General features: G+C 43.5%; 1 protein-coding gene across 6 annotated transcripts in view; it reads right to left on the bottom strand.

The window, feature by feature from the left end:
* odad4 (outer dynein arm docking complex subunit 4) overlaps positions 1–22,023 on the bottom strand; it is a 94,033-nt gene that overhangs the window by 24,047 nt on the left and 47,963 nt on the right. For 4 of the 6 annotated variants that reach the window (XM_087977716.1, XM_087977717.1, XM_043674743.2 and 1 more), the window contains one exon: positions 2,359–2,421. The exons of the other annotated variants lie outside the window; for them this stretch is intronic. In XM_087977716.1, the coding sequence (XP_087833842.1) occupies positions 2,359–2,421 (63 nt within the window). The remainder of the gene's footprint in view (positions 1–2,358; positions 2,422–22,023) is intronic. 6 annotated transcript variants of the gene reach the window in all.

The following is a 22,023-nucleotide window of genomic DNA, read 5'->3' as shown; positions in this document are numbered from 1 at the left end:
TGGTAGGGGAGGGCATCAGGCCTCCAGGGGGGCTTTTATATCTTGAGGTGGTCAAGGAAGAAATCGCTGGGCCACTGCCACGAGGTGATTGCTAGGCAGCAGACTCCTGCTCAGCCCTCAGCAGCAGAGGGCCCAGTGATGTCCTTCTCACTGAGTCCCCTATTCTCAGAATATATTTTTGCTAAATGGTGTCAAAACTTTGCTTAAATGTCTGCCATTGCTCTTCCATTGATCTTGCCCAATGGTTCTGTTTACAACCGACTTTAGACAACATTCTTTGTACCTCTGTAATTGTCCTTCTTTAAGGTGGGGACACTGGTATGAGGCCCAGGTTGTTTTGACTTTAACTGAGTTTCAAATTTTGTCACAATGTGATTGCTAGCCTCTAGAGGATCTTTGACCATGAGATTTCCCATCAATCCTTCCTCACTACACAATAGTAAATTGAGAACAGCCTGTTCCTGGGTAGGTTCTGCTGTACTGTAATATACTGCTGTAAGAAACAATCCCTGATTCACTCTACAAATTCTGTGATAACCTTGCCCATATGATTTGTTTAGTCAATCTGCAGATTAAAATCACCCATGACAATTTTAATCCCCTTCTTATGTGCCTCCATTATTTCTAGATAGATACTTTTGTCCAACTATGAAGTAACGTTTTGGCGACGTATAGATGACTCGTACCCATGACTTCTTTCTCTTGCTATTCCTCATTTCAACACAAATTAAGCACATCACCATCTATTGCATCTATATCAGTCCTTAGCACGACATTGACATCAACCTTTATTAACAAAGCTATCCCACCTCCTTTTCCTTTTTGCTTATTCTTCTGGAATATCAGAAGCCCTTGAATATTGAGTTCCCAGTTCTGCAACTATGTCTCTGCAATAGCTATCAACTCATTTATTTCTATTTACACATCATTTTGGTTATGTTATTACATTATTATCTAACTGGGACAATTCGAAAGCTGATTATGGTCCAGAGGAGGATTCACCATCAGGCTTGATGGAGGGAGCCAGGGCCTTGCAAATTGGAGCCTAGGTCAGGGACACTGGGGTTACAGCCTCAGTCAGGGAGACTGAGGTTACAGCCTGGGTCAGGGAGACTGGGGTTACAGCCTGGGTCAGGGAGACTGGGGTTACAGCCTGGGTCAGGGGGATTGGGGTTACAGCCTGGGTCAGGGAGATGGGGGTTACAGCCTGGGTCAGGGAGACTGGGGTTACAGCCTGGGTCAGGGAGATGGGGGTTAGTGCCTGGGTCAGGGAGATTGGGGTTACAGCCTGGGTCAGGGAGATTGGGGTTACAGCCTGGGTCAGGGAGATTGGGGTTACAGCCTGGGTCAGGGAGATGGGAGTTACAGCCTGGGTCAGGGAGACGGGAGTTACAGCCTGGGTCAGGGATATGGGAGTTAGAGCCTGGGTCAGGGAGACGGGAGTTACAGCCTGGGTCAGGGAGACTGAGGTTACAGCCTGGGTCAGGGAGATGGGAGTTAGAGCCTGGGTCAGGGAGATGGGAGCTAGAACCTGAGTCAGGGAGACGGGAGTTACAGCCTGGGTCAGAGATATGGGAGTTACAGCCTGGGTCAGGGAGACTGAGGTTACAGCCTGGGTCAGGGAGACGGGAGTTACAGCCTAGGTCAGGGATATGGGAGTTAGAGCCTGGGTCAGGTATATGGGAGTTAGAGACTGGGTCAGGGATATGGGAGTTAGAGCCTGGGTCAGGGAGACTGGGGTTACAGCCTGGGTCAGGGAAATGGGAGTTAGAGCCTGGGTCAGGGAGACAGGAGTTAGAGCCTGGGTCAGGGAAATGGGAGTTAGAGCCTGGGACAGGGAAGCTGGAGTTACAGCCTGGGTCAGGGAGACGGGAGTTAGAGCCTGGGTCAGGGAAATGGGAGTTACAGCCTGGGTCAGGGAAATGGGAGTTACAGCCTGGGTCAGGGAAATGGCAGTTAGAGCCTGGGTCAGGGAGACGGGAGTTAGAGCCTGGGTCAGGGAAATGGCAGTTAGAGCCTGGGCCAGGGAAATGGGAGTTAGAGCCTGGGTCAGGGAGATGGGAGAAAAGGACATGTGGCTGTGACAGGGAGGCAGGAGTCATAAAAATGAAGCAAGTTGTTCTTAGAACATACCTGTACTCATCTGCAAAATGAACAAAGTCTTAAAGATTTGCTGGGTCTTCATATTTTTAGTCAATCGCTATTAAGAAAGGAATTTTGCAAGTGAGGCAACAGCAGCATTTTTAATGAGGATTTGAGGACAGAGAGTAACATTAGTACCAGGAAGGTTAATGTATGAGCTGCTAAAGCTGATCACTATGCACTGGTTACTGGTTACTGGCTACACTGACAACCTACCCTCAGACATGACTTCTTCACTGTCAAATTTTTCGGGCAATTGTTCCTCAGCCTGGTTGGCATCTATTATAGAAAAATACACAGTTATGTAAAATATAGTCAATGGGTAATCTCTAATCATTTCTGGAGACAAATTTATTTCATATAAAGTTTTATCTAATTCAAAAACATCTCTAGTGTTTTCATATACAACAAATCACTTTGAAATGTAGTGATTGTTGTTGGTTATTTGTTAACCAGTTCTGGCACAGCAAGATCCCAGAACCAGATGGAAGAGCTTTTTACTGATGATGATTAACAGTGATACTGCTACAAACTGAGTCAGCTTGCAGTTTTGAGTGAACGTTGAGGACTACCTATTGTGACTAAGAGCTTCCTAGTGATGTCTGATGTCCAATAGAGAACACAGCACAAGAATTGCAAACTAGTTCCAAAGTTCTGAAAAGGGATGCAAAACCTTAACTCTGTTTCTCTTTCCACAGATGCTACCAGACTTGATAAATTTCTCCTGTAATTTCTGCTTTTTATTTAAGATCTTCAGCATCCACAGTGCTTTGTTTGTAATTGAAACTGAGCTGTGTCAGAAGCCACTTGAGGAAATGTACTGATATTCAAGCCCCACTGCTTCTGGGCTGGTCACTAAAGTTAAAGATTTAATCAGAGTCTAGATTAGAGTGGTGCTGGAAAAGCACAGCAGGTCAGGCATCATCCGAGGAGCAGGAAAATCGACGTTTCAGGCAAAAGCCCTTCAGATTTAATCAGTTTACTCAAAATCTTCCTGTCTAATGAATTTATTAACAGAAAACACTGACCAGGTTTCTGTACTTAACAAGAAGCATTATTTATTGCAAAGAAATCAGTTCTAATCACTGGCAAACAAAACTGAATTATCAATATGATTCCCCGAGCTGAACGTCTAACCACTTCTTAAATCCTAGCCCCCACACACCTCCAAAAAGACTGAGAGTAACAAACATGGATGTTATTGGGGAAACACAGTTCAAGAGCACCACTCTACAGGATTCAATAAAGCATCCCTTTAGCTTCTCATATCCTTCTAATTTAGGACTTTCTATACTTTCCACGATCTTTCAATTCTTTAATGCAGACAGGGCAATTGACTCAATAATTGTTCAGTCTTTCAGACACTGGTTAGAGGCACCAGTTTATAGCAACTGTTGGGAGAGAATATCTTCCAGATTTTGGTTACTTTACTGCACAAAGACAGAGAAAGAAAGAGAAATCTTTCCTCTGTTGCTGCCTCAAGGCTTCTTCTGAATATCACCCACACTTGCTTAGGAACCAATCATAAGGAGTTGTCATGCTGATGACTCCTGGTCTCCACCACTGGTCCTGATTGGTGGGTGCAGTCAGCAATCTGTCTCGGGGTGAATCTTGCTTTGTACAGACCCACGGTGAGACAGTAGCTGACATCTACTCCCACTGCTTGAACAAAGCAACAGTGTAAACACAACTCACATTGAGTTCTGGTAATGAGTTTCTAAATGTGCAGCAACTCCTTCCACAGTCCTTGGTTTAAAAGAGTCCTTTATCCATTTTAATCCACAATCCAAAACAAAGAAAACTAAGATGTGATTTTTACAGCTGATTGAATCCCCTTTAAATACAGTTTTAATTTCTGATTTCGGTTGCTGAGTTAACACCGAGACAAGCACAGTTCCAGGCCTTCACAGTCAGAAGGCTATCTCTCAGAAGTCATCATCCTCAGAAAGAATCTCAGACTTCATCTGCTAACCTGGACTAATTTCCTGGCGCAAAAATATTGTTGCATCTTTGACTGAAATTCTAACTCCCAAGAAAGAAAATAGTATAAAATAAACCAATTGACAAACTCCCAATTTGGACACTGACCTACTGGACTCTAAGTCATGTAAATTAATACCAATAGCTTTAACTTTTAACAAATTCATAATTTGTCATTTCCTTCCATAGAAAATAGGAACAGGAGTAGGCTATTCGACCCGAATAATATGTTAATAAGCCCTATCTTTGTTTTCATTTTACTATTTCCAAGTTTATTTCTAAGACCGAAAGACAAAACACCAGAGTTTACAGAATGTCTTGGCTGAATTCAACAAGGTATGGGATAAAAAAAATGTTAAACAAAACACTGTTGCCTTGGGCTTAAGGGGGGACAAGTAATCCTAATTTAAAGTTGCCTGATTCCCCTTTGACTGTAACACAGTGTAACACTGTAACAAAGAGTGGAATTGGCCTTATTGCAAACTGAATCAACAAATAGATACTAATAGTGTGATTGTTGAAGTAGTGGGGCTGGATTATTGGCATACTCCTCCTGTCACTACTGTAATAAATTGGACAAGGTCAGAAGTCACATGACATCTGGTTATAGTCCAATAGGTTTATTTGAAAGTGATTTCAAACCTGGTGTCGTGTGACTTCTGACCTTGCCCACCCCAGTTCCACACCAGCCCATCCACATTGTAACAAATTGGGGAACGGGAGGAGCACTGGGACACTGTCCCCTCTCGGTTCTTAACCATGGAAATGGGATTTGAACTCACCCAGCCTTCAGTCCATTAAACAGATATCTACACACAAATTAAATTGTGATTGTTGTTTTAGTTTAAGAAGTTTCTACCTGTGAACTTATAAACCAAACTTTGTGCCTTATTGTCTCATATGTTGTTTACACTAAGTCCCAGTTTGTTAATGAGAATTTGTGTGAGGGTGCCGTTTGTAACACTGATACTGGCACATGGTCACATCTCTCTAAAACTGGTTCACTGTGCTGGAAATGGTGATGGAAAGAACTATACACTGCTACACCTTCCCCCAGCACCAGCTTCCCCCTCATCATCCTGTAAATTTCTCCTCTTCAAGTATTTATTCAACTTCATTTTGATGTTGTTAATTACTGACCTTTCAAACAGGGAGGTCCAGAAAATATCTTGCTGCATTGAAAAAATTGCTTGTGTCAATGGCATTAAATCCTGTGGTTACTGCCTGTCCTGTTGTTGAAACTGTTTCTCTTTTTTACCTCTGTCAAGTCTTTTTTTAAAAGTGTCGAACATCTCTATTTAACCTTTCCTGAAGTCTCTCTGCTTCAAAGGACATACATCCCAGATTCCCTTAGTTTAACCTCAATCCTGGCATCATTATGAGATGACTTTTCTCTTTACTACAGTGTTACTTTACAATGCTTTAGATAGTGGTTAACCAATGACTTAAAAGGTTTAGCATAACCTTACTGATTTTTCATCCTATGCCTTTATTTATAAAAGCCATGTTTAATTTTTAAATAACCATGTAAAATTAGTCTTATTTATTCATGGAATATGTGCATCACTGACAAGGCTTTTTTTCTCTCATTAATTGCCCTTGAGGAGGTGGGGTAAGCTGCCTTCATGAAACCAATGCTTTGTGACTTAGAAGAACATTTCAGGAAACTGTTACAGATCATTCCCGTAGATATAGGTCTGGAGTCACAAGTAGGCCAGGCCAGGTAAGGATGGCAGATTTCCTTCCCTAAATGACACGAGTGAATGAGGTGGGTTTTATGAGAATCTGGTACTTCCATGGTCCAGATTCATTTCATTCTCCAGCGGCTGAGCTGGGATTGGAACTCTTGACTCTGGGTCATTAGTCCAAGTCTTGGGATAACTAACCCAGTCACACAGCCATGAGAGCAGAGTAACTCCTGACCTTCTGAGATTTGTGTACATGCCTCTGGGGAAAGAGCAAGAGCAGCATTTTTAATAAGGAATTGAGGACAGAGAGTACAACTGGCCAGAGGAAGGTCAATGTGTGAGCTGCTATAACTACCCCCTGGTCACTGGCTATACTGACAACCTACCCTCAGACATGGCTCCTTCACTCTCAACCTTTTCAGGCACTTCTTCCTCAACCTGTTTGTCATCTATTATAGAAAAATGAAAGGTTATGTCAAATAAAGCCAACAGATAACCCGACATTGTTTCTGGAGAAAACTGTCTTTCACATGATGTGTCTTATCCAATTCAGAACCTTATGATTCTCTTAAGAGTAACATAAACACAAATTACTTTGAAACGTGGTGATTGTCGTTGGTTACCTGGTAACCAGTTGACACACAGCAAGACCCCAGATACAGAAAAAACTGTGATGATGAATGGTGAAATCCCGGCTCTAACAGTGTTATAAACTCTCTGCCCTTTTCTGAGAGATGGCCTGGGATCACTAACATGACACAGAGTGGGCTGCTGGGGTGTGGGCTTAATGGCAGTGTAGCACTGCATTGGGGAGCCAGCCAGGATCTGAGGCTGGATTTCCTCAGGGTGTCTCTCATTCTGGGTCAAAGAATGGTTTACAGTGAATGAAATGGTGGTGGAATGAGCTTTTAAATTAGTCTAATTTTTTTTTATCCTTTCAGGGGATATGGGCTGCAGTGGCCAAGCCAGCTTTTATTGCCTATCCCAGGTAAACCCCCTCCAGTAGGTTAGATTAATTCCCTCCGGTATGGAAACAGGCCATTTGGCCCAACAAGTCCACAATGACACTCCGAAGAGTAACCCATCCAGACCCATTCCCCCACCTTATATTTACCCCTGACTAAAGCACCTAACACTGTGGACAAGTTAGCAGTAGGTGCTGTTCTGAAGAACTGCTGCAGTCCATTTGTTACTCCCCTGTTTTACCCCATTGTCCTATAGATTTCTCCTCTTCATGTAATTTTCCTTTGAATGTTGTTATTCAGCACAAACCCAATAATTACCGCAGTAATGGGGTAGGTGGTGATGAGCTGCTTCCGTGAATTAAATGCTGAGTGGCTTGCTAGACCATTTCAGAACACTGTCAGGAGTCAGCCATGTTGCTGTGGGTCTGGAGGCACGTGTAGGCCAGACTGGGTAAGGACAGCAGTTTCTTAAAGGAGATTAGTGAACCAAATGCGTTCTTATGACAATCTCGTTGGTTTTATGGTCTCCAATTTTGATATAAACGTTCTTTCACCCCAGGTTCATTTAATTATCCAGGTTGAAATTCTCCAGTTTCTGAACTGGGATTTGAACTCTTTCCTCTGGGTCACTAGTTTAGGGCTCGGCATTACAAATCCAGTAACACAACCACAATACTAATGTACACCATGCTGCTGCTAGAGATCTGTGTACATAAATATACAGGCAAAGTGACTGCAGTACTTTCAATCAGGATGTTGGACAGAGAACAAAACTAGCCAGAGGAAGGTCAGTATGTGAGCTGCTACAATGGGTCACCACGCATTGGTTACTGACTGTACTGACAACCTACCCTCAGACACAACTCCTTCACTCTCAACATTTTCAGGCAATTGTTCCTCAGCCTGGTTGGCATCTAGTATAGAAAAATACATGGTTATGTAAAATAGGTAATCTGTAATCATTTCTAGTAAAGCTACTTTCCTTTCTACAGCCTGCCTTACAGTACCCCCGATAAGCAGTTTGAAAGATTTAACACAGGCTCTTTGTTTTTGCACTCTGTGCTTTCATTTATAAACATCCAGTTCAATTTTTAAGCTACATCACCAACTTTAGTTTCATTAATTCACAGAATCACTGGCAACACAATCATTTCTTATTAATTCAGAATGTGGTGGTGCTGCTGTGTTTACTCAAGAGGACAAGTAAAGGTTAATCACATTACTGTGGGTCTGGAATCACATGTGGACCAGACTGGGTAAGAATGGCAGATTTCCTTCCCTAAAGGACATTAGTGCCCCAGATAGATTTTATGACAGTTTCACATGATGTCCATTATTGATATAAATGTTTTACTCTGCAATCATTTAATTAAGTGAAATGAATTCCCAGATACTATGTTAGGATTGGAACTCTTGTTTCTGAATAACTAGTCTAAATCTTCGCTTTACTATGAAAGTTGTACAACTATGATACTACATACACCCTAACATCTTCAAACATTTGTGTACATACATCTGCAGGCAAAATCCTTAATCAGCATTCAAGGACATAGAATAGAGTGAAGGTTAGCATGGGAGCTGGTACAATGGTCACTATGCGCTGGTTACAGGTTAATATCTATACTGACAACCTACCCTCAGACACAGCACCTCCTTCACTCTCAACGATTTCAGGTGCTTGTTCCTCAATCTGGCTGGCATCTAGTATTGGAAAAAAATGTGGTAATGTAAAATTAAGTCGATGGGTGAGTTGAAATCATTTCTGGAGAATAATGTTCTTTATGTAATGTTTTATCCAACTCAGAAACATCTTCAAGGGTTTCGTAGACAATGAATTACTTTGAAATGTGGTGATTGTTGTTGGTTACTTGGTAACCAGTTTACACACAGAAAGATCCCAAAAACAGAACCAGGTGAAAGAACAGTTGCTGGTTGTGATAAATGGTGAAATCCTGGCTCTGACACTGCGATAAACTCTCTGCACTTCTCTGAGTGATGGCCTGGGATCTCTAACATGACCCAGGGTGTGCTGATGGGGTGTGAGCTCAAAGGCAGTGCAACAGAGAGAGCAGCACTGCATTGGGGAGCCAGCCGGGATCTGAAGCTGGATTTCCTGAGGGTGTCTCCCACTCTGTGGCTGTAACTGTGACAGGACATCAATGGAAACCCCATTAATACCCTCAGCACACTTCCCCAAAGTGAAGTTGGTGGAGCGTGAAGTAATTTCCCCCTTAACCGTGATGGTAGGGCTTTCTATCCAGTCAATGGATAAAGACTGTGTATAACTACATGCAGATTAAACTGTGACTGTTGGTTTAGTTTATGGAGCTTCTACCCGTGAAGCCACAAATCGAACATTGCACCTTATTAATTCATCTTGGTTACACTCAGTGCCAGCTCCTTAATGAGAACTTAGGTTTGAAGGTCACAAAGTGGCCTGGAGTCACATGTAAGTCCATAAGGCAAAGAAGTAGAAATAGGCCATTCAGCCCATCAGGTTTTCTCTGCCCTTCAATGAGATCATGGCTGATTAATAATCCTCAACCCCACTTTCCTGCCATTTCCCCAAAATCCTTGATCCCGTTTACTGATGAATCCGATGCATGAGTCTTGAATGTTCTTAACAACCCAGCCTCTCCAGCTTTCTGAAGTAAAGAACTCCTTAGATTCACTACTCTCTGAGAGAAGAAGACATTCCTCTTTATCTTATAGAGTTAAATCGGTGACTCCTTACTTTGAGATTATGTTTTCTGATCCTAGACACTCTCACAGGGGGTTAAAAAAAAACCTCTCTGCATTTAGCCAGTCAAAGCTCTTAATTTTGTATATTTCAATAATGTCATCTTTCAATTCTCTGAATTCCAATACAGGCTGGCAGATTTCCTTATCTAAAGTGCATTACTGAGTCAAATCGGTTTTTAAGACAATCTAATACTGTCCTGATCTCAGTTGTTGACACCAACATCATATTTCAGATTAATTTTGTTAACAGAATTTAACTTCCCAGATGCTGCGTTGGGATCATTTGTCTAGGCCTCAGAAGTACAAGTCCAGGTAACACAATCAGAACACTATGATATCCTCCGTCACCTTCAGAGACCTGTGTACAAACAACTTGTGGGAAAAGTGAGACGCATCTTAAATCAGGAATCAAGGACAAAGAGCAATGTATGAGCTGGTATACACTGGCCGTGCAACCTTAGATATGACACTCCTTCACTGTCAACCTTTTCAGGCAATTGTTCCTCAGCCTGGTTGGCATCTATTTTGTAAAATGTGAGCTTATATATTTTATGTATAACAGATCAGTTCTAAACATTTCTGTTTTTTAAACCTTCATATAATTTATTTTTTATGTTTTAGAAATAGTTCTAAGGGTTCCATACTGAATGGATTAGTTTGAAATGCAGTGGCTTGTTGTTGGTTATACTTGGTAAAGCAATTCACACACTGGAAGATCCAAAAAGAAACAGACTTCAATAGAATCTGCAGAAAACCACTCCACAGATTTCACCAGAGTTCAGCTAAGGAACAGGAGGAGTTTTGACAACATTTCCCTTTTTATACTCTCATCACATGATTGGAAATTGCCTTAATTTTGAACACCTCTATTAAAGTTGCAATGCTCTCAGATCCTAATGAAAATAATCCCAGATTTCTTTCACTTTAGCAAAGTCCATCATCGGAAGCACCATTCTGATAAATCTCCTTCGTGCTCTCTCTTCTTCCTGAACCTTTGTGTTTTTATACACCAGTTCGGGTTTATTCTATGAGCTAAAACTTATTTATAAAATGCCGAATCCCATTCACTTTTTTTTTAAACAACATTAGCAACATTTTAAAATTTGTTCACAGAATGTGGCCTTCTCTGCTAAGGCCAGAGTTGTGTTTGATACTTCCCAGGCTACCCCCCAGTGGGACAGAATCCATGGATGGCGTAACATTGATGGAACAGTTACAACTAGCAATTAAATAGATGAAAAACAACAAATTCTTGGCCCTCGTAGTTTTTCAGCTGAGGTCTTCAAAGTTGGTGGGCTTTTGTCAGACCAAGACTTCATTAATGTGTTTTATGGATTTGGAAGGACATCTGGGTGTTCTTGTGCAACAAATACAAAACATTAGCATGCAGTTGCAGCAAGTAATTAAGACGTCAAATGGAATTTTGCCTAGGAAGTTTGAATTCAAAAACAAAAAGCTCTTGTTATAGCTGTACAGGATGTTGGTGAGACCGCACCTGGAGTAGTGTGTCCTGATTTGGTCCTTGATATTTAAGAAAGGATATTGGAGATTGGTCGAAAGTGATTCATTAAGTTGTGTCTGTGCCAAAACAAAACCGATCACTGTAGACATAGCTGATCTACATGTTGTGGATAATGGCAATGCCATTGTCCACTCTTCCAGATTTGCAAGTCCCTCTCAACCTCCTTAACTCTGCAGACACAAGGCTCAGTCTGTCCTTGTATGTTGCCAAAACAAAACTCATTTAGGTGCAGAACAGTGGCTCAGTGGTTAGCAGTGCCAGGGAACCTGGTCCAATTCTGTCTGTTTGGAGTTTGCACATTCTCCCTGTGTCTGTTTGGGTTTCATACTGTAGGGATTCTATGGAAATATCAGCCCAGGGCTGGTCATATATCCTGTCTCTTTTATACACTGATGAAGAGGCTCTGGGATGTGTTGACCACTTCCCGTTCATAGGCAGCCACTTTTCTTGAGAGGTCATTGATTATGAGGATCACTAGACCAGCTCAGCCTTCCATAAAAAACAGCAGTGAATGTTTGACAACAAAGATTTCCACAAGTCAAAAAACGTCATCTCGGATGCTGCCTGACTGGCTGTGCTTTTCCAACATCACCCTTTTGACTGATCTCCAGCATCTACTGTCCTCACTTTCTCAAAAGTCGTAGGTGTGCAGAGCAGTTGGTGTCACCACACCCTGTACTGTGGTGGGGCCTGGACTGTGTAGGAGTGTTAGAGAAATTCCAGCAGCAATGCCTCATGGTCTTCTCTAGGTTTAACAATCAGAATGTCGAATAGATTCTACTGTCCCTCTTGAAGGCAGCTCCACAAGGAGTCAGGCAAGACTCCTGCCAAACCAATTACACTGGACAAGGAGTCAGTGTCCAGTGGCTGGATAACCTCTCCAGCCGGATCCTGTCCTCTCAACTGGACAGTGTACCGGGGAAGATGAAGGAAAGGCTGCAAAGGTACTTTGACGTTTTCCTTGAAGCACAGCAGGATTGCAGTTACTAACTGGGAATGACTGAGAATGATTTCTTAACAATCATTTGAAATGTTGACAATTTGCTCCTTGATACACATCAGACTTTGAGTCCAAATACTTTAAGATTACATAGTAATGGCAACAAAGAGAAGGAAGTAAATTGTGCACTCCAGATCCCACCAGCTCATGACACTTCCTGCCACGTGTCTGAAATCTGTGGGTTGAGAATTGTATTGTTCACTCCAACAAAGAAACTCATGGGTTTCATTCTCAAATCAAGCTGATGATGATAGCTCCAGGCCTCACAATGACCAGTCCCAGATACTGCTGTAGCCCAATACCTTCAACTACTAGTGTACATACACCAGGGGAAAAGCAATTGGAGTAGTTTAAATCAGGATTCGAGGACAGAGAGCAAGATTAACCAGAGGAAGGTCAGTGTGTGAGTGACTAAAACAGGTCACTACACACTGGTCACTATCTATACTGACAACCTACCCTCAGACACGACTCTTTCTTCACTCTCAAGCTTTTCAGGCAACTCATCCTCAACTGATTTGTCAGCTATTATAGGAAAATACAAGATTAGGTTAAATATAGTCAACAGATAAATTCTGATCACTTCTGGAGAAAAATGTCTTTCACATCATGTGACTTATCCAATTTACAACTTTATGATTGTATAAGGGTAACATAGACAATGCATTACTTTGAAATGCAGGGATTATCCTTGGTAATTTGGTAACCAGTTTACACACAGAAAAATCACCAAAACAGAACCAGGTGATCAAACTGCTGCTGGTGATGATGAATGGTGAAATCCCGGCTCTGCAAGAGGGGTGGGGGCTAGGCTGCTGGAAGAGGAGGAAGGGATTAAGGGTGAGTATGTCCCTGAGAACACCATTTACTCACTCACCCACATTCCCAGGTTATAATCAGAATCTCACTCATTCACCATCTACACAGCACAGCATCACTGAAACCCTCCCCCCTGCAGCCAGCACCCCAGTCATCTATTCATACATCATGGATTCCCTGCATTGTGGAAGCAGGCCATTTGGTCCATCAAGTCCATACCAACCCTCTGAAGAACATCCCACCCTGATCTACCCCTACCCTACCCCTGTAACCTTGTATTTCTCATGGCTAATCCACCTAGCCTGCACATCCCCTGGACACTTTAGGCAATCTATCTAACCTGCACATCTCTGGACTGTGGGAGAAAACTGGAGCACCTGGAGGAAATTCAAGCAAACACGAGGAGGACTCCCCACAGACAGTCACCAGAGAGTGGAATCGAACCTGGAGCTCTGGCGCTGTGAGGCAGCTGTGCCAACCACTGAGCTACCGTGTTGTGGCTACTCACCTTCACCCAGCTCCCAGTCATTTACTAATTAATTCCACCAGTTCCTCACCCAAGACCACACTCTCACCAGTCACCACCCTCCCATGCCTCCCCCCCATTCCCACTTCCTCACCCATCTCCCCAACCCCACTGACCTGGTTTGGGATCAGTGTCATTGAGAAACAGCAGCAGGTGGCTGTGAAGGTATTAATATGCGCTTCCCTTGCCCAGTCCACACTCCGGGGGTCCCACAGTTGCTGCAACCACAAAGAGCCCTCAACCCCCCCAAAAGGAAAAAGGCCCTCCCTAGCTGCTGACCAGTCGAACGTTCAATCCCTAACACCCCCCTCCCCACATTAGGCAATCTGCTGTCCTCCACCAGCCCTCCACCCCAACACCAACTGGCTGCCTATCCATGCCCTCCCTTCCTGAATGGTCCCGATTCCCAAAGCCCAAAGTGCCAGGCTTGTTCCATCTCTCCTCATGCATTGCTTACTGCTCCCTGCGGAATCACTCCCACATTTGCTGCTGAGAGGGTCACAGGTCAGGGCTAACCAAGAGAAATAGACCCTGGGGCAGGAGGATCTTTTCCAAAATCACCCAGTTGCCTCCCCCTCGCCCCACCCAGGGAGGGACCAACACTGCAGCCTGCACACACCCACATGGCCTAGTCTGTAAAATCATCTGGAGCTCAGGCCAGCGAAGGAACAACAGATCTCCTTCCTTAAAGAGTATTTCTGAGCCAGATGAGTTTCTAACAAAATCTGGTACTTTCATGGTCTCTGTTATGAACAGAAATGGTTTATTCCAGATTTACCATCCAGGCCTTGGGGTGTCAGTCACTAACACAGTCACATGGCCACGTTACAAACAAACCCCTCCTGCCTTCTGGGGTTTGTGTACGTACACCTGCAGTCAAGGTGACAGCAGCATTTTAATCAGGAATCAAGGCCAGAGAGTAAAACTAGCCGGAGAAAGGTCAATATGTGAGCTGCTGTAACGGGTCACCACCCACTGGTCACTGTCTATACTGACAACCTACCCTCAGACACGACACCTTCACTCTCAACCTTTTCAGGCACTTCTTCCTCAACTTGTTTGGCATCTATTATAGAAAAATAAAACGTTATGTATCATATAGGGATATCAATGTCAACAGATAAATTCTGATCACTCTGGAGAGAACTGTTTTTCACATGATGTGTTTTATCCAACTCAGAAACTTCTCCAAGTGTATCACAAACAATTAATTACTTTGAAATGCAGTGATTGGTTACTTGGTAACCAGTTTACACACAGCAAGATCCCAGAAATAGAACTGGGTGAAAGAACTGTTGCTGGTGATGATGAATGGTGAAATCCCGGCTCTGACACTCTGATAAACTCACTGCTCTTCTCTGAGAGATGGCCTGGGATCACTAACATAAGTTTTTCAGTGGAGGTTGGGGGAGGATGTGATGCTGGAGGAGGAGTAGGACAAAGAGGAGGAATGGACTAAGGGTCTGTCCCTCAGTTACTCACTCACCTATTCATCCGAATTCACAAGTAGTCAGAAACTCACTGAATCACCATCTGCACACTACAGCATCACTGAAACCCTCAACCCGCCACCCAGCACCTTAATCACCCACTCACCCCCACCCACCCACCACCCCAATCACCCACTCACTCCCCACCCAGCTCCCCAATCACCCACTCACTCCCCCACCCGGCTCTCCAATCACCCACTCACCCCCACCCACCCAGCTCCCCAATCACCCACTCACTCCCCCACCCGGCTCTCCAATCACCCACTCACCCCCACCCACCCAGCTCCCCAATCACCCACCCATTCATCCGAATTCGCAAGTAGTCAGAAACTCACTGAATCACCATCTGCACACTACAGCATCACTGAAACCCTCAACCCGCCACCCAGCTCCCCAATCACCCACCCACCCCCCACCCAGCTCCCCAATCACCCACTCACCCCCACCCACCCACCACCCCAACACCCACTCACTCCCCCATCCAGCTCCCCAATCACCCACCCACCCCCTTACCCAGCTCCCCAATCACACACCCACCCCCTACCCAGCTCCCCAATCACCCACTCCCAGTCATTTACCAATTGATCCCCCAAACCCTGAGACAGTCACCACCACCATCCCCCCAGTCCAGATCACTAATACGGTCACACAGCCATATTACTAATAAACCCTCGCCTGTCTTCTGAGGTTTGTATCCATGCACCTGCAGGCAAGGTGACAGCAGCATTTTTCAGCACGAGTCTAGGACAGAGAGTGCAACTAGCTGGAGGAAGGTCAATGTGTGAGCTGCTATAACAGGTCACTACACACAGGTTACTGTCCATACTGGTAACCTACCCTCAGACACGACTCCTTCACTCTCAACCTTTTCAGGCTCTTCTTCCTCAACCTGTTTGGCATCTATCACAAAAATATGAGGTTATGTAAAATATAGTCAACAGATAAACTCCAGTCATTTCTGAAGAAAATGTCCCTCTCATGATGTGTCTGCTCCAATTCAGAAACATCTTTGAGGGTTTCAAAGACAATGAATTACTTTGAGGTTCATTGACCAGTTTACACACAGCAAGATCCCAGAAACAGAACCGGGTGAAAGAACTGTTGCTGGTGATGATGAAGGTGAAATCCTGGCTCTGTCACTGAGATAAACTCTCTGCTCTTCTCTGAGAGATGGCCTGGGATCTCTAATATGACCCAGAGTGGGCTAATGGGGTGTGAGCTCAATGGCAGTGTAGCGGAGAGAGCAGCGCTGTGCTGGGGAGCCAGCTGGGATCTGAGGCTGGATTTCCTCAGGGTGTCTCCCACTCTGTGGCTGTAACTGTGACAGGACATAAATGGAAACCCCATTAATACCCTCAGCACACTTCCCCAAAGTGAAGTTCAGTAGCAGGAAGAGCTTTGAGGATATTTCCTTCTCTACGTTCTCAAACATGAGAATGAGGACTGAACTCCCCAGCCTCAGTTCGATCAATGGATAAAGACTCTGTAACATTACATGCAAATTGAATTATGACTGTTGTTTTAATTTTCGATCTGTGAATCCACAAATCAAATATTGTGCCTCATATCATTTTTACACTAAGTCCCAGTTCCAAAATGAGAACTTGGGTCTGAGTTGCAGATTGTGACATTGACTCTGCCCCACTGTCAGGGGATCTCTCTCTCAGACTGGTTTTATGAGGCTTCATGTGGTGCACTTTCAAGCAAAGGATCCCAGATAATAATAGGTAGTTTCATTGAAATAGCGCCGCTCATATTCCCCCTGAAAGTTGTGTGAATGATGTTAAATCCTGTGGTTACTGACTGTCCTGTTCTGGAAACAGTTTCTCCTGTTCTCTACTATCAAAACTTTTCTTAATGTTGAAAACCTCTATTTAATCTTTCCTGAAATCCCAGGAAAATAATCCCAGATTCTCTTAATTTAACCTCACCCAGGACATCATTCCAGTAAATCTCTTCTACACTCTCTCCTTTCTACCATTTGTTTTACAATACTCTCGCTAAGGTTTAGTGATCTCACATTTTTCACATAACATTTGCTCTCTGTCCTTTCATTTACAAAACCATTTCATTTTTAAACAATCCGATCAAGTTTAATTTGATTTATTTACAGAATATGTACTAGCAAGTCTGGAGTTATTTTTTTCCTCATTAATTCATGGTCTCTGTTATGAACAGAAACTTTTTATTTCAGATTTATTTTATTCACTGAAATTCAATCCTCTGGCAGCTGTGCTGGGAACTGATTTCCTGCCAATGGGTCACCAGTCCAGGCCTTGGGTGTCAGTCACTAACACAGTCACATGGCCACATTACAAACAAACCCCTCCTGCCTTCTGGGGTTTGTGTACGTACACCTGCAGTCAAGGTGACAGCAGCATTTTAATCAGGAATCAAGGCCAGAGAGTAAAACTAGCCGGAGGAAGGTCAATGTGTGAGCTGCTGTAACGGGTCACGACCTCTCCTGAAAACCTACCCTCAGACACGACTCCTTCACTCTCAACCTTTTCAAGCACTTCTTCCTCAACCTGTTTGGTATCTATTATAGAAAAGTAAATGGTTATGTATCATATAGGGATATCAGTGTTAACAAATAAATTCTGATCACCTCTGGAGAAAACTATCTTTCACAGTTTTGCGCCTGGCATGGTGGCTCAGTGTTTAACACTGCTGCCTCACAGCACGAGGGACCCAGGTTCAATTCCAGCCTAGAGCAACTGTCTGTGTGGAGTTTGCAAGTTCTCACTGTCTCTGCTTGGGTTTCCTCCGAGTGCTCTGGTTTCCTCCCACAGTCCAAAGATGTGCCAGTTAAGTGAATAAGTCATGCTAAATAGCGTTCAGGGATGTTTATGTTCGATGCATTAGTTAGGGGAAATGTAAAGGGAATGGGTCTGGGTGGGATACTCCTCGTCGGAGAGTCAGTGTGGGTTGTTGAGAGAAAGGCCTATTTCCACACTGTAGGGATACTATGATTCCATACATTTGAGAAGACGGGGTAATCTGCCTCCATGAAGCCAATGCGCTGTGACTTAGAAGAACATTTCAGGAAATTGTTACAGGTCATTACCGTAGATATAGGTCTGGAGTCACAAGTAGGCCAGACCAGGTAAGGATGGCATATTTCCTTCCCTAAATGACACTAGTGAATGAGGTGGGTTTTATGAGAATCTGGTACTTCCATGGTCCAGATTCATTTCATTGTCCGTATTGAAATTCTCCAGCGGCTGAGCTGGGATTGGAACTCTTGACTCTGGGTCATTAGTCCAAGTCTTGGGATAACTAACCCAGTCACACAGCCATGAGAGCAGAGTACCTCCTGAACTTCTGAGATTTGTGTACATGCCTCTGGGGAAAGAGCAAGAGCAGCATTTTTAATAAGGAATTGAGGACAGAGAGTACAACTAGCCAGAGGAAGGTCAATATGTGAGCTGCTATAACAGGTCACTACCCCCTGGTCACTGTCTATACTGACAACCTACCCTCAGACATGGCTCCTTCACTCTCAACCTTTTCAGGCACTTCTTCCTCAACTTGTTTGTCATCTATTATAGTAAAATGAAAGGTTATGTCAAATAAAGCCAACTGTTAATCCCAAATTGTTTCTGGAGAAAAATGTCTTTCACATATTGCATCTTATCCAATTCAGAACCTTATGATTCTCTTAAGAATAACATAAACAAAAATTACTTTGAAATGCAATGATTGACGTTGGTTACCTGGTAGGAGAAAGTGAGGTCTGCAGATGCTGGAGATCAGAGCTGAAAATGTGTTGCTGGAAAAGCGCAGCAGGTCAGGCAGCATCCAAGGAGCAGGAGAATCAACGTTTCGGGCATGAGCCCTTCACCAGGTTGGTTACCTGGTGACTGGTTTACACATAGCAAGATCCCAGAAACAGAAAGAACTGTTGCTGGTGATGATGAATGGTGAAATCCTGGCTCTGACACTGCGATAAACTCTCTGCTCTTCTCTGAGAGATGGCCTGGGATCTCTAATATGACCCAAAATGGGCTGATGGGGTATGAGCTCAATGGCAGTGTAGCGGAGAGAGCAGCGCTGTGCTGGGGAGCCAGCCGGGATCTGAGGCTGTATTTCCTCAGGGCGTCTCCCACTCTGTGGTTGTAACTGTGACAAGACATCAATGGAAACCCCATTATACCCTCAGCAGAGTTCCCCAAAGTGAAGGGGACTTCATTAAATGAATTGAATACCTGAACTTAAATTCTCCAGCTGATGTATTGGGGTTGAATTCTTGTCACTGGATGAATGGACCAAACCTTGGGATTACTATCCCAGTGACATAACCATGATATTAGTGTACCCCCATCACCTCTAAAGCATTGTCTGAGGGTTCTCTGTTCTACAACCCCATTACTTGTACTATTTAGTTTATATTGTTTTTCCTTATGTTTGACAATTAACTTTCACACACTCTATGTACTGTGTTCCAACTGAGACATTGATGACCATGGATTTCCATTTCTGATTGAATATTAGGCCATGACTAAGATCTGCCAGTGAATTGCTGTTGCCTTCTGGTGTATAGCTAACCCCAGAGATCTCTCCCACTCCTATCACCTGTCATCAAGTTTCTCAGAATAATTTGCAGGTTGGTAATCGACCTGCTAAGCCAACTTATAAATACACCTCCAATAGCCTCAGGTCCTGGAGTCAATCCTAGGGTTTCTGGTTCAGAGACAGGGACGCCACCTACCACCTGACACAACCTCCACTTGCATTGCCTTCTCCAATAGTGAGGTAGCTGCTCAGTGACACATTATGTCATTCATGGAGCTGTAACCAGGGAGGTGAAAAATAAGCACATCTCATCACAGTTGGTCTGTGTCCATATTTTCCAGCAGCCTCAGGTCCATGTGAATGATCAGAATAAATAACAAGGAAGGAAACTGCTGGGGAGATTTCTGATAAGTGACTGGAAAATTACTTCAATTTAAAGCTCAGGGGAAGGAGGATGGTATGGAGCAGGCAAGGACATGCCACAGTGATGATGGTACTGAACTGTTGGTTTTAGTGAGAACTTACCTGGAGAATGCGATTCACCAGCACTGGGTTCTCCCTCTAACATTTTAGTTAACTCTTCAGAGACTAGTGCAGGAGCACAGTTGGTTAAACAATACCTTCTTAGTAACTCAAGCTCAGCCATAATGGTTTATGAAAAGTCTAACTAACTTTAAACACTAAACAATGAGTGAACTGAAGTCAATGCAAGTAGATTCTTACTCATTGCTGCTGATAACAGTCCACACAGCTGCTGTTTCACAATGGAGTATATTGTAATGAGGGATAATACAATCAGGGGAATAGACACCATTCTCTGTGGCCAGGATCTCGAGTCCCAAACGCTATGTTGCCTGCCTGGTGCCCAGGTTCAGGATATTGCATCTGGGCTGCAGAGGAACTGGGAGTGGGAGGAGAAAGGTCCAGTTGTTGTGGTCCATGTAGGTACCAGCGATATTGGAAGTGACAGGAAAGAGTTTCTGCTGAGGGAATATGAGCAGCTCAGAGCTAAATTAGAAAGCAGAACCAAAAAGGTAATAATTTATGGGTTACTAGCTGATCCACAAGATAATTGGCACAGGATCAACAAGATTTAAGAGATCCATAAATGATTCAAAGATTGGTGTGGAAGAAATGGTTCAAATTCATGGGATATTGGCAACAGTACTGGGGGAAGGAGGGAACTGTTCCAATGGGATCAGAGTCCTGGAGATCTCATAATCTTGCTAAAAAAAAATCATTCATGGGACTAGCTGGCCAGTATTTATTGCCCAGAGGGCAGTTAAAGGTCAACCACGTCACTCTGGGTCTGGAGTCACGTGTAGGCTAGACCAGGTAAGGATGGCAGCTTCCTTCCCTGAAGGATATGTTTCTTGGTTTTACTGTGATGTTTGTGGGCAGGAGAAGCAGAAGGCACCTTAATGAGGAGCAGCACACAAAGTGATGGCAGGGGAAGGCAGGTGGGTAAGAAATAGCAGATTCTGGCATGAGAAGGAATAATTCTGCAAATCAGTTTACAGGAAGAGACCATTATATTCAACAAATTCAAATTGGTTCTTTGTTAAAACAATATGAAACTTATTTCCCTGCCTTGCTCTCTCCCCATAGCCATGAACCACCCCTATTTCATATATCTATTTAATTAAAAGCTACAGCAGTCTTTATCTTAATCATCTTTGAGGACTAATAATGCTGTGTAAAGAGATTTCCCCTACCCTCTTGAACATTGTTGCTTTCCTGGACCACTTCAAGCTTTTGAATTGCAGCCAATGTTTCCGATTTGCTGAGATGTACTGTCAGAAAGTAGCAGGTGACATGAGTTTTACATTTCACTTCTTCATTATTCAAAGTAACTAAACTAAAACATCATTTTGCTTTTTGCACTTGCATTTTGTTAATACACTGGATGAAAAGTTACTCCCCGTGCTGGAAACATCCCTCATCTAATTCCGAAATGAAGCCTTGTGCAACTGCTAAGTTGAGAGACATGAGATGATTTTGAGTTCAAGCCAGACTTCCGGGGATCTGAGCACAAAACCGAAGCAGCACTGAGAGGTGCTGTCTTTCAGAGATGGATGGATGCTAAAGATCTCCATCCCAAAGGATAGTGGGGGAATTCTCCCCAGTTTCCTGGGACATTTATGTCTCAAGTAAATGTGTAGGAAATAAGAGCAGGAGTCTACATTTCAACGCTTGGAAACCTGCTCCACCATTCAATACCGCCATTACTGACCTTTAAACACAACTCATTTTCCCACTGACTCCTCATCTCTCTCAGCCTTAAATCGATTTAATGATGGATTCATCCCTGATCATCTGGGGCAGTTGGTTTCAAAGATTCACAACTATTTGAATAAAGAATTTTATCCTCATACCACATGCTCCAGGCTCTTGCTATCTATCAGCAATCCCCTTCAGAATCTTGTGTGAATTTTAATGAGATCACCTCTCAATTGTCAGAACTCCAGAGATTTAGACTCAATTCCCTCCGTCCTGTCATCCCAGGGACCAATCTAGTGAAACTTCACTCTACTACTTCCAATGTGTCTATATCCTTCCTTAGAAACAGAGACCAAAATAACAACAGTATTCTAGGTATTCACCAAAGCCCTGTACAATTGAGCATGCTTTCTT

Source organism: Chiloscyllium plagiosum, unplaced genomic scaffold (assembly GCF_037043375.1).
Source record: "Chiloscyllium plagiosum isolate Xiang-an unplaced genomic scaffold, Cpla_swu_hap1 HiC_scaffold_32, whole genome shotgun sequence".
In the NCBI taxonomy this organism is placed as follows: Eukaryota; Metazoa; Chordata; class Chondrichthyes; order Orectolobiformes; family Hemiscylliidae; genus Chiloscyllium; species Chiloscyllium plagiosum.
This window is presented reverse-complemented; position numbering and strand designations above follow the sequence as displayed.